General features: G+C 49.1%; 1 protein-coding gene across 1 annotated transcript; it reads left to right on the forward strand.

Moving 5' to 3' along the window:
• Positions 1–3,979: 3,979 nt before the first annotated feature.
• LOC309683850 (olfactory receptor 14A16-like) lies at positions 3,980–4,960 on the forward strand (the record flags this gene model as incomplete). Its single annotated transcript, XM_082499843.1, has 1 exon — positions 3,980–4,960. The coding sequence occupies one exon, from the start codon at positions 3,980–3,982 to the stop codon at positions 4,958–4,960; it is 981 nt and encodes a 326-aa protein (XP_082355969.1).
• Positions 4,961–13,152: the final 8,192 nt, after the last annotated feature.

Genomic DNA, 13,152 nt, shown 5'->3' on the forward strand with positions numbered 1-13,152 from the left:
GTTAGCACCAAGCATGGTAGCCCCAGAGCCAGACCCTCACAGTGGTGTCCTGTTGCCACCAGGGCCTGAACCATCGTCAGCTCAGTGTTTCACTGTGGGTGACTGCTTGTTCAGACAGAACAGGCTGTCCCTACAGCCTGCAACAGCTGTGCATTGCAACAGGGTGACAAATGAGAGCGACACAGAACGTGATGGCATGAGGGGGATGATATTCCAACATCCCTGAAGTCCCTTGCTTGTAAATCCAGTGGGATTGGAAGAGCCCTAAATGTCTCAGGCATGCATTGGTAAGGTTGACCTTGTCAGTAGGAGAGGCTGAAAGACCTGAAGTTGTTCAATTGTGAGATTAGGGGGCTTTAACAAGAACGTAAAATTACTACCTCCTACCACTACCAGGAGGTCACCAAGGAGGCAGATCCAGGTTCTTCCCTGTTGTGTGTGAGGAAACACTGTTTACCCATGAAGAGAGTGAAGCACTGGAGCAGGTTGGCCAGTGACGTCGTGCTGTGTCGTTCCTTGGAAGGTTTTAAAGCCAACATGAATAAATCCCTCAGCAACCTGGTGTAATCTAACAGCTGCACTTGCTGTGAGATGGACATTGGCCTAGAGAGCTTCTGCGGTCCCTTCAACATGAGTGACTGCACATGTCATTCCACCACAGGTTTTGTCTTCACCATGGTGGGGAAAGTACTCAGACTCTCCAAGACCCTGGAAGTAAGGCAGACATAGGTTTGGTCAGGTCATCTGGGACATTCTTGTCTCAAACAAGTACCTGCTGCTCACATCCAGAGCTTCTTGGAAGGTACCCCCAAAACAGCCTTGATCTAGTCCTTAGCTTCACCTGCCATTTCCTTTCTCCCTCTTTTCTTCCCTTTGATCCTTCTTGTACTTTCCAGTACAAACAGCCCACCTCTGTTTGCTCTTTCCTCACTGGCCCTGGCTTTGCTTGCTTTGCAGCTGTTTCTGAGATGGTCACTATGGATAATCCTAAATTGGAAAGAAGTTGCACTAAAGTAGCACCACCTGTTTGTATCTGTAGTGCCCTGCAACTCCCTGGGTTGTTACCTTGTGAGGGACACCACCATCAGGGTGACCAACTGCACATTAAAGTTGGCAGCTGACAAAAGGGAGCTTCAGTCCAGTGGGGGCTTGAGAAACTCTGGGATTTGGGCAACAGAAAACCTTTGAAATTTTACACAGAGAAGAGGCCAGTGGTGCATCAGGGGGAAGATTAATACAGTAGAGGAGGGCATCCTGGGACCTGCCTGGCTGAGTAGACACCCTGAGGAGAAGGGCCTGGGCACCATGAGGGGTTCCATAGGAGCCAGTAGGGCATGCTCACCATGAACAGGTCCAGGTGTATGTGGAGCTGCCTTGGGAGGAGTGTGGGTCACCCACAGCAGGGGAGCTGTCATCCTGCTCCGCTGAAACCTTGTGTGGCCACCTCTGGACTATTGTGCCCCTCTTTGGGAATTCCTGTTCTAGACAAGTGGGGAGGAATGGAGAGTGTCCAGAGGAGGTCTGCCAATACGGGATTCATGGCCTCAAGCACCTGCCCCGTTCGCGGAGGCTGAGGGACCCGAGCTGCTTCAGCCTGGAAGTAGAGGCTCAGAGCATCACCGTCACAACCCGTAACTGCTTGAAGGGGGTTTTCAGAGATGGTGGAGCTTTTCTTCGAGGTGGTCAAAAAGCAGGAGAGAGGAAGAATGCCACAAAGTGTGGCTTGGGAGGTTGAGACTAGAAAAGAAGAGAAGGAAATGTACTGCAAGGGCAGTGCTGTGGAACAATCAGGCAGCCAGAGTGGGGCAGGACCAAGCCATGGCTTTCTCTTTCAAGGAACAGCCAGAGAGGATGAAGATATATCAGTAATTGAGATTTTGAGATGAAAATGAAAGACAATTGAGAGCCTTCAAAGAAAGAAGGGGGCACTGAAAGCCCCCACCAGACATGATCTCTTCTTCACCATGGCTATGGCTACTGTCTCTGCCACCAAATCCCACCAGAAGGTACCTTAACCTTATTCGGTAAGGCCTCATTACCTCCTTGCCCCACCCAGAAGTCTCACGCCATACTCCTTCCCTCAGCATTGCACATCCCCACACCACACTGCCCCAGGAAGAGCCCTGAGCATGGGGTGAGGGACGAGATCTCCTTTCCCAGGGGCTGCAGGTCCGAGCGTGGCCCTTTGGCTCAATGTAACACATTCAGGTTTCCTCAGCATCAGAGCCACCTTTAATTTTCCTTTCCCTACTTGAGCCATTCCTGCCTCCAGTGTTGTGCTCCAACGAGCCCCTGGGGAGGCTTTGTTGGTAATGGTCCTCAGTGGGACCCATTAACACTCCAAGAAAGTGTTGGTTTTGCAGATGACATCGAAGTTCTGTTTCTTGAGAAGTTTGTTGTACTTCCTCTCAGTGTCTGAGGTTCATGGACTCCATGCCAAACCCACCAGAGGTGTCATTAAAATGCCTTGGGCTGGTGCTGTGCTGCTGAGCTGGGCCGGGCTCTTGGGACAGAGGGAGCACTTGGTGAGTTGGTGCTGCTGTAGAGAGACAGCTCTGCCCAGGAGCAGCTCCTCTGCAAAGAGCAACAGGGCTGAGGGAACAGCTTCAGGCACGACGATGAGATGAGCAATGCAGAGAGAGCTTAAAGGCAGTTGGGAGTGGAAGACAGCTGAGAACTCACTGTGGGAGAAAGATTCACAGCCCTCTGCACAGTAAGTCTCGGGCTGCAGGGCACTGCCACTGCAGTGTAGAGGAGGATAAGGGTGTTCTCCAGAGCAGGGCTTCCCTGCAGCACCGTCAGAGGAGCAGGACTGTGTTTGTCCAATGGATGACTGCAGGGGTGTGCAGGTGGGTGTGCAGCCAGGGGTGCCCAGGGCTGTCCATCAGAGCTGGGTCCCTGTGCACCAGGGGGTTGTGTGCCTGCCCAGTGAGCTTCTGCCCTCAAGGATGTGGCATCCAGGGCAGCAGCTGCCTCAACTGTGGCCAGAGCTCGGGCAGAAGAGACTCTCCTGAGCGCCCCTCTGTCCATCCCCGGCCTTGTCTGCCTTGGCAGAACCATTGGGCCATTTCTCCTTGCTTCTCCACCCATCCCTGCTGTTGCTCTTGTTGTCAGGTTCTCTGGGATGGGGCTGCAGCAGCAGCTCAGTGACTGACCCTGCAGGTCCTGCCATGCTGATGTGTCCATGGTGCCCAAGCCCCCTTCCAGCCTGTGGGTCTCTAGGCAATGTATTCCATGGTGTGGGGATAAAGCTGACATTTTGTTAAGGACACCCCATCTTCTGGGCATCCAAAGGCTCACAGATCTTCACTGGGGAGGGGAGGCTGAAGATCTACACTTTGAAACCTGGATTCCTCTGCTCTCTGTGATCATCCTCCAGAGCAAAGAGGTGCAAGAAAAAGCAGCTGAGCTTTTCTTCAGCTTTCTTCAGCTGAGATGAGATGGGATGGACAGATGGTCTGTCCATCCATCTTGGTCTCCTCCTTCTGCACTAAGGCTCTGTCCTATTGCCTCCCAGGATTCTCCAAATAGCACTTGTAGTGTAATAAAAATACCAGGGACTTTTTTCTTCAGAAATGACTCCTCTGGTGGGACAGGGGTAACAGGAGCAAAATAAACAAAACCCCCAACCCACATCTGTGTTCTGCCGCCAGGGGAACTGGGAGTGACAATGGTCAAAAGCTCTTTCATATCAGCGGTAGGCTTAACCTGCGATCACTCCTGGTTCCTGTCTGCCCATTGCTGCACAGCACGACTGACTCCTCTGGAGCCCACAGCAGAGTCCTGTGCTTCCCACTGCACCCTCAGCCCACACAAACCAGGATCACACCAGGATCTGCACAAACATCTTCCTGGAAGGACAGAGTTCACTTGGGGGACCATACTGTAACATACGGAACAGGTTCTGCTCAGAGGTGTCTATCCTAACTCCTCACTGTTTTTTCCTCCTTCAACAGGCCCCTCTGTTCAGGGGGAACAAATGTCCAACAGCAGCTCCATCACCCAGTTCCTCCTGCTGGCATTCGCAGACACACGGGAGCTGCAGCTCTTGCACTTCTGGCTCTTCCTGGGCATCTACCTGGCTGCTCTCCTGGGCAACGGCCTCATCATCACTGCCATCGCCTGTGACCACCGCCTCCACAACCCCATGTACTTCTTCCTCCTCAACCTCTCCCTCCTCGACCTGGGCTCCATCTCTGTCACTGTCCCCAAAGCCATGGCCAATTCCCTCTGGGACACCAGGGCCATCTCCTATGAGGGGTGTGCTGCACAGGTCTTTCTGCTTGTCTTCTTGATTGGAGCAGAGTTTTATCTTCTGACCGTCATGGCCTATGACCGCTACGTGGCCATCTGCAAACCCCTGCACTATGGGACCCTCCTGGGAAGCAGAACTTGTGTCCACATGGCAGCAGCTGCCTGGGGCAGTGGGTTTGTTCATGGTGTGCTGCACACGGCCAACACATTTTCCATACCACTCTGCCAGGGCAATGCCTTGGACCAGTTCTTCTGTGAAATCCCCCAGATCCTCAAGCTCTCCTGCACAGACATAGTCTATCTCAGGAAAGCTGGGCTTATTGTACTTAGTGACTGTTTATTCTCTGTGTGCTTTGTTTTCATTGTTGTTTCCTATGTGCAGATCTTCAGGGCGGTGCTGAGGATGCCCTCTGTTCAGGGACGGCACAAAGCTTTTTCCACGTGCCTCCCTCACCTGGCTGTGGTCTCCCTCTTTGTCAGCACTTCATTCTTTGCTTACCTGAAGCCCCCCTCCATCTCCTCCCCATTGCTGGATCTGGTGATGGCTGTTATGTACTCTGTGGTGCCTCCAGCAGTGAACCCTCTCATCTACAGCATGAGGAACCAGGAGCTCAAGAATGCCCCGTGGAGACTGATCCAAGGGGTCTTGCACCATCAACAGGAATCCTCTTCCCCTTCTTTGTGTGGTACGCAGAAAGTATTTTAGGAAGACCTGTGTATTTCTTTTCTCTGATAGTCATACTTAGAGGTAATTGCTTGTGTTCACAGCACTTCTCTTGCGTCTCTGTCCTGTCATGTGTGATCCTTGAAGAAGTATGTGTCACCTTTTGCCTCCCTAATAGCATCTCTGCAAAAAAAGGGGATGTCCTGAGTGTGGTGCCTGAAGGTTGGATTCTCCTCATATATTTGCTGTTAAAACCAAACCCAAGGAACTGGACATTCCAAGTGTCTTTCCACCTTGTTTTCTCCCTGTGTTTGGGAGAATAAAATCATGGTATCAATGAGATCTTTAAGTCACCTAACAGTTGAAGGCTCTCTTATTCGCTTTGAGGTGCATGAGAGGTCATGCAGGACCTCCTTGTCACCCTCCTCAAGCTGTCACAGGTATGGTGGGGCTGATGGCAGATGTCAGTCCATGTGGAAAGGAATCTGGAGTAGTCAGGGGAGGATGGGGACACTCCATGTCCTCTGGGGTGGGAAGGGAATGGAGACTCAGAAGGTGAAACACCCTCAAGATGAAGTCCCTCCAGGAGAAAGCACCAAAGCAGGTGCCCACAAAGCAGGACTGTGCTGTGCCGTGGGAGGCAGTGAAGATGCAGCGGGCCCAGGGAAGGGAGACTGGAGAGGTGGGGGAGCTGCCTGAGGAGCCCCAGGACTCTGGTGCTGTGCTGGGGAGCAGGGCAGGCGGGGAGGCCGAGCGGGGCAGAGGCAGTGTGGGCGGGGGATGCCCCGCAGCTGAATGCAGGAGAGCCCAAGAGTGAGCGGGCTCTGCTGGCACTTGGGGCCAGCTCCAGCCCTGGGCTGGTGGGGAGGCTGAGAGCCCGCTCTGCCCGCCAGCAGCTGCTGTGGCCTTCCGAGGGGCTGGGGCTGTGGGGGGAGTGCCCAGAACCCCGCAGTACCCTGTGGCCAGTGCTGCTGTGGGGCCAGCCCAGACTGGGCTGCTCTGCTGGGCTGGGGAGAGGGCAGGGGAGGTGGGGGAGAGCAAGGGAGGCTCTGGACTGGTCGGGAAGTGCCCAGGAGAGAGCAGTTCTTCCAATGTCTGGGCCACATAATAATACACGGGACCATAACGATACATAATGGTCTACCATGAAAGATAGTAAAGGTGGAGAGCAACGGACCAGAACACAGTAGTCTGCCCAGTCCCCATGGTCCTGTTGTATGAAGATAACTATGATCAATCACTCCTGACAACATAACATGGTTACATGAACCATCTTTTAACGATAAACAATCCCAATTTATATGATGGGACACCACTGCATTACTGGGGACGGGATCGGGAGTAGTGAATTGCATAGATGCTGAAGTCCTAGTGAACAGACTAACTGCTACTACCGATGACCTGACCAAATTGGAACGTCCACTACAGTCATCTTTATCAGCCTTGGGAGCAAATCAATGGCTCCGATCAGATATTTATCACAAAGTGATAAGATTATTGCCTTCATCCTCACAATACGCAATGCTTCGGTGTACACTATATATACAATCACTGCATTAGGACTAAATCACAATGGAACTGTACTCTGTCCCTTAGAGCACAGAGTGTAGGCCCATCAAAAGGAGGAAAGTGGCAAATGGTTGATGTCAACGCATGCACTGTGAGAGACCAACAAGGTTTCATTTGCGAAAGTAACACTCTTGAAGCTGAAGACATCTGTTAAGATACAGAACAAAACATCTGCCACCTTGAAATCCACCCAAATGAGATTCCCGAAACTGTCGTCATAGACATTGGAAAAGGACATGCCTGCATGCAAACATTGTGTGAACCTTTATTGATAGATGATCTTGCTTCCAACATAACCAATCAGCTCAACTTATGTGTATGCAACCTGTTCCTAATTGTGGGTTGTGATTTTATTTTCTCTGTACCAATAACTATTCATGATGATTTGTCTTTTGATTACATGATATATCACCAGCTACAGCCCACACCTATCAGAATGCGTCTAAGTATAATCAAACAACTCCTTCACCACCTGGATTTAATCAACCTTCCACAGCGAACAAAAGAGACTAGATAAAAAACTATTATCACAGGCTACAGAGATGTTGAAGAAATACACTGAGTGTTAAAAAGTGTCAAAGGAGGACAAGAACACCACTGGTGGGAAGTCCTGTTTGGATGGTCTCCAAGGGCAACTGGAATACTAAACCCGGTGTTACAGCCAATCGTGATCTTACTGACTGCTGTTATATTATGCTTTTTGTTAAATATTGTCTTATACATTGCAGTTTGGAGGATGGCTAAACAAACTGCATTCCTGTGAAAATATCCCTGTGTATATAATGCCACTTAACCACATTTAACAAAATGCTGAGGAACTAACGAAACACAAAATCTCCCTCAAATTCTACTTAGACTGAGGCATTCCATGTTTATAGGCATAGAGACAAGAGGCAACAAAACAGCAGCTCTACAGACCAGATAAATTAATATTAGTCACGGGCAGATTGTGGTGGGGAACCCCCCTCCTCCCAGGCCACTTGGTACATGCCGTGATTTCCTCCCCACCTAATCCACAAAATAACACACTGGACCAGAACAATACATAATGGTGTACCATGAAAGATAGAAAAGGTGGAACACAATGGACCAGAACACAATAGTGTGCCTGATCCCTACGGTCCTACACTTTGGAGATAATAAGTACAACCCATCACCACTCACAACATATGGGTCGTGACCACAAAGAAAGGGAATACCAGGACCCCAAGTCCTTGCAACTTCTGGGCTTGCGTACTTTCTGGTTGAAAGTACTGGAATATTGCATTGTCTGAGCTGGTCCGGACTGGAAAAGTATCTGACAAAAGTCAATTCTCCCAAATCCTACAAATAGTGATTCTAGCAAAGACCCTTTGAGCTCTTCTGGATCACAGTGGGCTGTGGCAAGTATCTCCTCTGAGTGGGGACACCGCTCAGGCTGACACCTCGAGGACTAGAAGGCAAGGGTGAGAGAATCCCTCTCGAGCCTCAACTACTGCCCTTTGAGGAACACTGATGCATTGTGAGTATTTATCCTAAACTCGGGAAAGGGAAATTCTAACTATAGGCTAGCCTCTCTCCCACCCACCCCTCCACCTATGTGTTTGTGATATACACATTAGCTTTGTGGATGTGGATATTCTGCTGTTTGTCCATGTACGCGTAGGAGTTAAAAGCAGTACCTATTGGTTTTTTAGAGCCATTATGAATTTATTATCATTATAGCTAATATGCTATTATGAAATTCCTGATTCCAGGAATCAAAGACCTCTGTCTGTGTGGAGGTGTATGTGCATGCGCACTTATACGCTTTCCTTATGTGCATATGTATTAACTTGAGACGTGTGCTCTTGCCCATATGTATATGTATTGATTTGGAATACTCTATAGTACGTTAGTGTGAATCTTGCCATCTTCGAATCTGTAGCTAAATCGCTGTTCGATTATCTTGTCAAATCACTTTGCAAACCTCTAAATTGGTTAATGATTAAGTGCTGCTAAAATTCCACCTCTTGATCTACCTTAAATCACTAATAAATTTTTAATCACTGTAAATCATAACTGTGTCAAATATTTCCCTCTGCTCTAACAAACCCATGGGGAGGCTTGCTCTGGAATGGCCCTCTGTGGGGCCAATTAATGCTCCAACACACTTTGGCGTTTGCTGCTGACTTTAACTCCTGGACAGGTTGTTCACTCTCAGTATCTGAGGTTCACGGGCTCAGCTCCAAATACACCATGGGGCTCGTTAAAGTGCAGAAAGCCCAAATGAGCAACATCTCTTCTGTAATTTTCTGCAGGGCTTCCAGGCTTGTACAGCTAATTGGAGAGGTCTCAGGAGTCTGCTTACAGTGGAAGATTTGAATGTGAACTGAAAAAAAAATTGGTTTTAATTTTGAAGCATATTTTATTTTATGTTTTCAGTGTACAGAAGTGCTGGCAGCTTTCTCCAACTGATACTGAAGCAGAGGGTGTCCTGAGCAGATCTGCAGAGGCAGCAACAGCTGTCCCCTCGGGGTCCCCCACTGTATGTACAACTTTCCTCCCCACCTCCCCAACCCCACCACTTCTCTCGGGGGCCGCCTGGGACTTGCATTCTTTTCCTACATCACATTTCTGCACTGAACTCTGTAGATCACTGTTACAGCTTCTTTGTACCAATTCCCGCATGATTTAACCTGAGAGTTGTCTGTAAATAGATACAGGTTTGTAATTAATATTGAACAACCACAAGTAAAATACAATTATTAATTATTAATCAATAAATTATAATTGATTTTTATCAAGTATATGATAAACCAATATTTCTTATTAAATTAATAAATTAATAAAAAGAAGCAACACGCTCCTCAACTGCATGCCAGGTCCAAACCTCCAATAAGGTCCAGTTTCCTCAAGCAATGACCGTACATGACACACTTTAGGCAAGAGAAGAGGAAAAGATTAATATATACACAGTTTGCAAGTTGGTTTAAGAGTTAATTCAGCAGACTACCAGAACACAGGAGAGCTTTAAGCTCCTTGAAGGGGAAAGCAGCAACTCCCTGAAGGTCACAGCGGTGAGAGGTGACTGAAGAAACAATGTGGAAGGAGAGGACAAAAATCCTCACGACTGAGGAAAGAAGATATGGCCAAAAAATACTGAACATATATTAAAATTCTCCATTTGACATGACTCGGGGAAAATTTATTAGTTTTAGTATTCTATCACTTCAGCGAGTGACAAAGTGCTCATAGCTTTTTAAACGTTGACAAAATTTCTCAGGTTCTCAGGCAGAGCTCAGCATCCATTCTTGGCCAAATTCCCAGCCCAGAGCCTTGTCACCAACTCATGTCTCTCGCGATCTCCGTGCCCATCTTCCTGTGGTCACATCTACCTGGCTGCCTCTGCCTCCTGATCCCATGGCCACCTCTAGCAAATGAAGTTGGGGTGCTGTGGGCATCATTTGACAGTCAAATGAAAAATCACTTGTCAATGTGGAAATCAATACTGAGTCAGAACTGAGAAAGAAAAGAACCTGTGTTCCATCATGTGCTTGTTAACATCATCAGACTTTGCAAAACTCTTCCTCAAAGACACACTCTCCTAAAAATCCCTCTGCAACCGTACAGAAATTGAGATGCAAGAATAAACTCATTACAGTTGCTGCACACTAACAAGCTCCCAGGGGAAAGTCACAGGGAGTGGAGGGCCATGGCAGGAATAAAGAGGCTTGGAGGTTTAGCAGGGTCTGCTGAGGCTGTGGGTGATGAAGCTGTTTCAGGGAATTGAAGAGGGCTTCCCTGGGGGCTGATTGGAGCAGAAACTCAGAGGCAGTGATTTTGGGATGACAAAGAAAGGAGGCCGAGACGTCCTGTGTCATGTAGCCCCTTGGATGTGCCCTGTCAAGCCGAGGGGCCCAGTGCTGATCCCCAGACCATTGAAATGGTGATGCTTTTGGTCACCAGGAGCTGAGGTTTCCCTCAGTCTACCACAAGGGCAGAAGCATGCAGAGTGCCTACACCCCCTTGCCTCTCAGACCTGGCACTGCCCAGCTCACCCCAAACCTTTGCCTCTACCCTAACCCAAACACCTAACCTGGAGCTCTCATCTTTAGCCCTTCCCTGAACACTAATGCCAAAGATGAAACCCTCACCAGGTGCCTCAAGCCTAAACCCTAACCCAACTCCCTCATCCTGTCCCTCAACCTCCCTTCCTCTTCAACCCCTCTTGTTAGCCTCACTCATGTTTCCCAGGAGGTAGAAGGAGGGGAAGGATTGTGAGGTTTTGGAGGGACAGGGCAGGGAGCTGATATCAGAGATGCTGTGCTAAACCTCCGAATTATAAAGAAAAAGGAAGGACTGGTTGGGGAAATGAAGGCTGGGGGCAGCCTTGGCTGCAGTGACCATGAGTTGGTGGAATTCAGGGTCCTGCAAAGAGGGAGCGGGGCAACAGGCAGGACCAGAGCCCTGGAGTTCAGCCCCTCTGTTTAATGGGACAAGGAAGCAGGTGATGAAGGACATGGCAAAGTCCAAAGGACGCAGTGCCTTCTTCACCTCCATCTTTACTGGTAAGACCAGCCTTCAGCAATCAGTCTCCCCCGAGACCAGAGGGAAACTATGGAGCAAGGAAGGCTGACCCTTGGCTAACTCACAGGGAATCGCAGAATGCCAGAACGGTTGTGGGTGGAAGGCACCTCTGAAGGGAGGGTGTAAAGGCAGAAACAAGCTCTTTTCACTCTTGCCTAGTGAGAAGACCAGAGGTAACGGGCACAACCTGAAACACAGGAGGTTCCCTCTGAACATCTGGAAACACTTTTTGACAGTGAGGGTGACTGAGCGCTGGCACAGGGTGTCCAGAGAGGTTGTGGCCTCTCCCTGCTTGGAGACATTCAAAAGCTGTCTGGACAGGGTCATGGGCAACGGGCTGTAGGCAGCCCTGCTTAGAGAAGGGTAGAAGGTTTTGGGTCAGACACCAGAACACAAGAGGCTAATGTCTTAGCTGAGATGAGATGAATCCAAGTTTTGGTTTGTGAACCAAGGAGGAGATGGAGGGAGGTTTCCAGTAGGCAAGAGCTGAGGTGCTGACAAAAAGGGAGACCATGGACAGGTGAGGCACAGACTGTGGAAAAGGCATTGTGCTGTCCCTGCTTGGAAGGGATCTTGGGCATGGCCCTGAAGACCTGCACACAGGACAGCACAATGAAACAAAACACCTAAAAGCCCAAGAAGGCCAAGAGCATCCTTGCCTGTATGAGGAATAGCGTGGCCAGCAGGACTAGGGCAGTGATTCCCCTGTACTCGTCACTGGTGACGTCCCACATCAAATACTTTGTTCAGTTTTGGGCCGTGCACTTCAAGAAAGGCCTTTAGGTGCTGAAGAGTGTCCGGAGAAGGGCAACCAAGCTGGTGAGGGGTCTAGAGAACGTCTTATGAGGTGCAGCTGAGGGAACTGGGGTTGTTTAGTCAGGAGAAAAGGAGGCTTGGAGGAGGCTTTATCGCTCTCTATAACTACCTGAAAGGAGGTTGTAGAAAGGTGGGGGTCGGTCTCTTCTCCCAAGTAACAAGTGATGGCACAAGAGGAAACATCTTCAAGTTGCGCCAGGGGAGGTTTAGACTGGGCATTAGGAAAAACGTCTTCAGAGATGGAAGTGATGTAATCACCACCCCTGGAGGTATTTAAAAGACCGGTAGATGTGGTGCTGAGGGCCATGGTTTAGTGGTGGCTTTGGCAGTGTTAGTTTGATGGTTGGACTTGATGATCTTGAAGGTCCCTTCCAACCTAGATGGTGCTATGATTGTATGAAAAGCTAAACAGAGACTAAACCCAAGACCCCAACCTCCCTGAGGTGACATTCTGAGCAGGAAAGCTTGAGGGTCTTTGGGAATTTATCAGAAGAACTGGTCCATGGCATTGCCTTGGTGGACTGGTAAGGAAAAATATATTAGCGTTGTGCAGCAGAGCATGGAAAAAACTGCTGCGCCAGGCTGCTGTTGTCATTTTGACACAAGTCCCGCTGCTCATCAGGGTCTCACAGGACAAGGGTTTGCAGATGGCAAGCTAGTGGTCGTAGGCCTTGTGTCATGTTTTCAGGCCAGCCAGCAAATAGGACCAGGCAGCCTCTCTCTCAGCCCCCCTTCTACCCTAGAGGGGTAGGGAGAAGAGAGAGAAAAAGATGAGAAAGGGGAAAAAAACCACCCTTGTGGATTAAGATAAAGACAGTTTAATAGAACAATAAAGGAAAATAACCCTAACAAGAATGGTAGAAGAATATGCCAGGCACATGTCGCTCTTGCTGCCTGGTGAATTGGTTTCCCAGAGCAATCCAAGCGGAAATCACAGATTCTTTGCACCAGCAAACCTCCATTTACACACTGAGCATGACATCATCATGTTATGTATGTGCTTCTTCCCAGATTCTGTGGGAAGCTGATAAAAATCCTTGACCAGTATAGACATCACTTAGCAACAGCTAAACCAATACGCATCATTGACATTCCTTTCATACCCAGTCTGAAAACACAGCAAAAATTAGAAAGAAAATTAACTCTGTTACACCGTGACAGTGAGAAGAGCGCACTAAGCTCACACCAAGGAGACAAAGAGAAAGGCCTGTGCAGCACATCCCGTGTAAGAGATGGCCCTGGTGTCCCAGAGGGAACTGCCCATGGATTTGGGGAGAGTGGTAGAGATGGTGCCAAGGTCC

The sequence above is a fragment of the Vanellus vanellus genome, assembly GCF_965231255.1.
Source record: "Vanellus vanellus genome assembly, contig: HAP1_SCAFFOLD_35, whole genome shotgun sequence".
Classification (NCBI taxonomy): Eukaryota; Metazoa; Chordata; class Aves; order Charadriiformes; family Charadriidae; genus Vanellus; species Vanellus vanellus.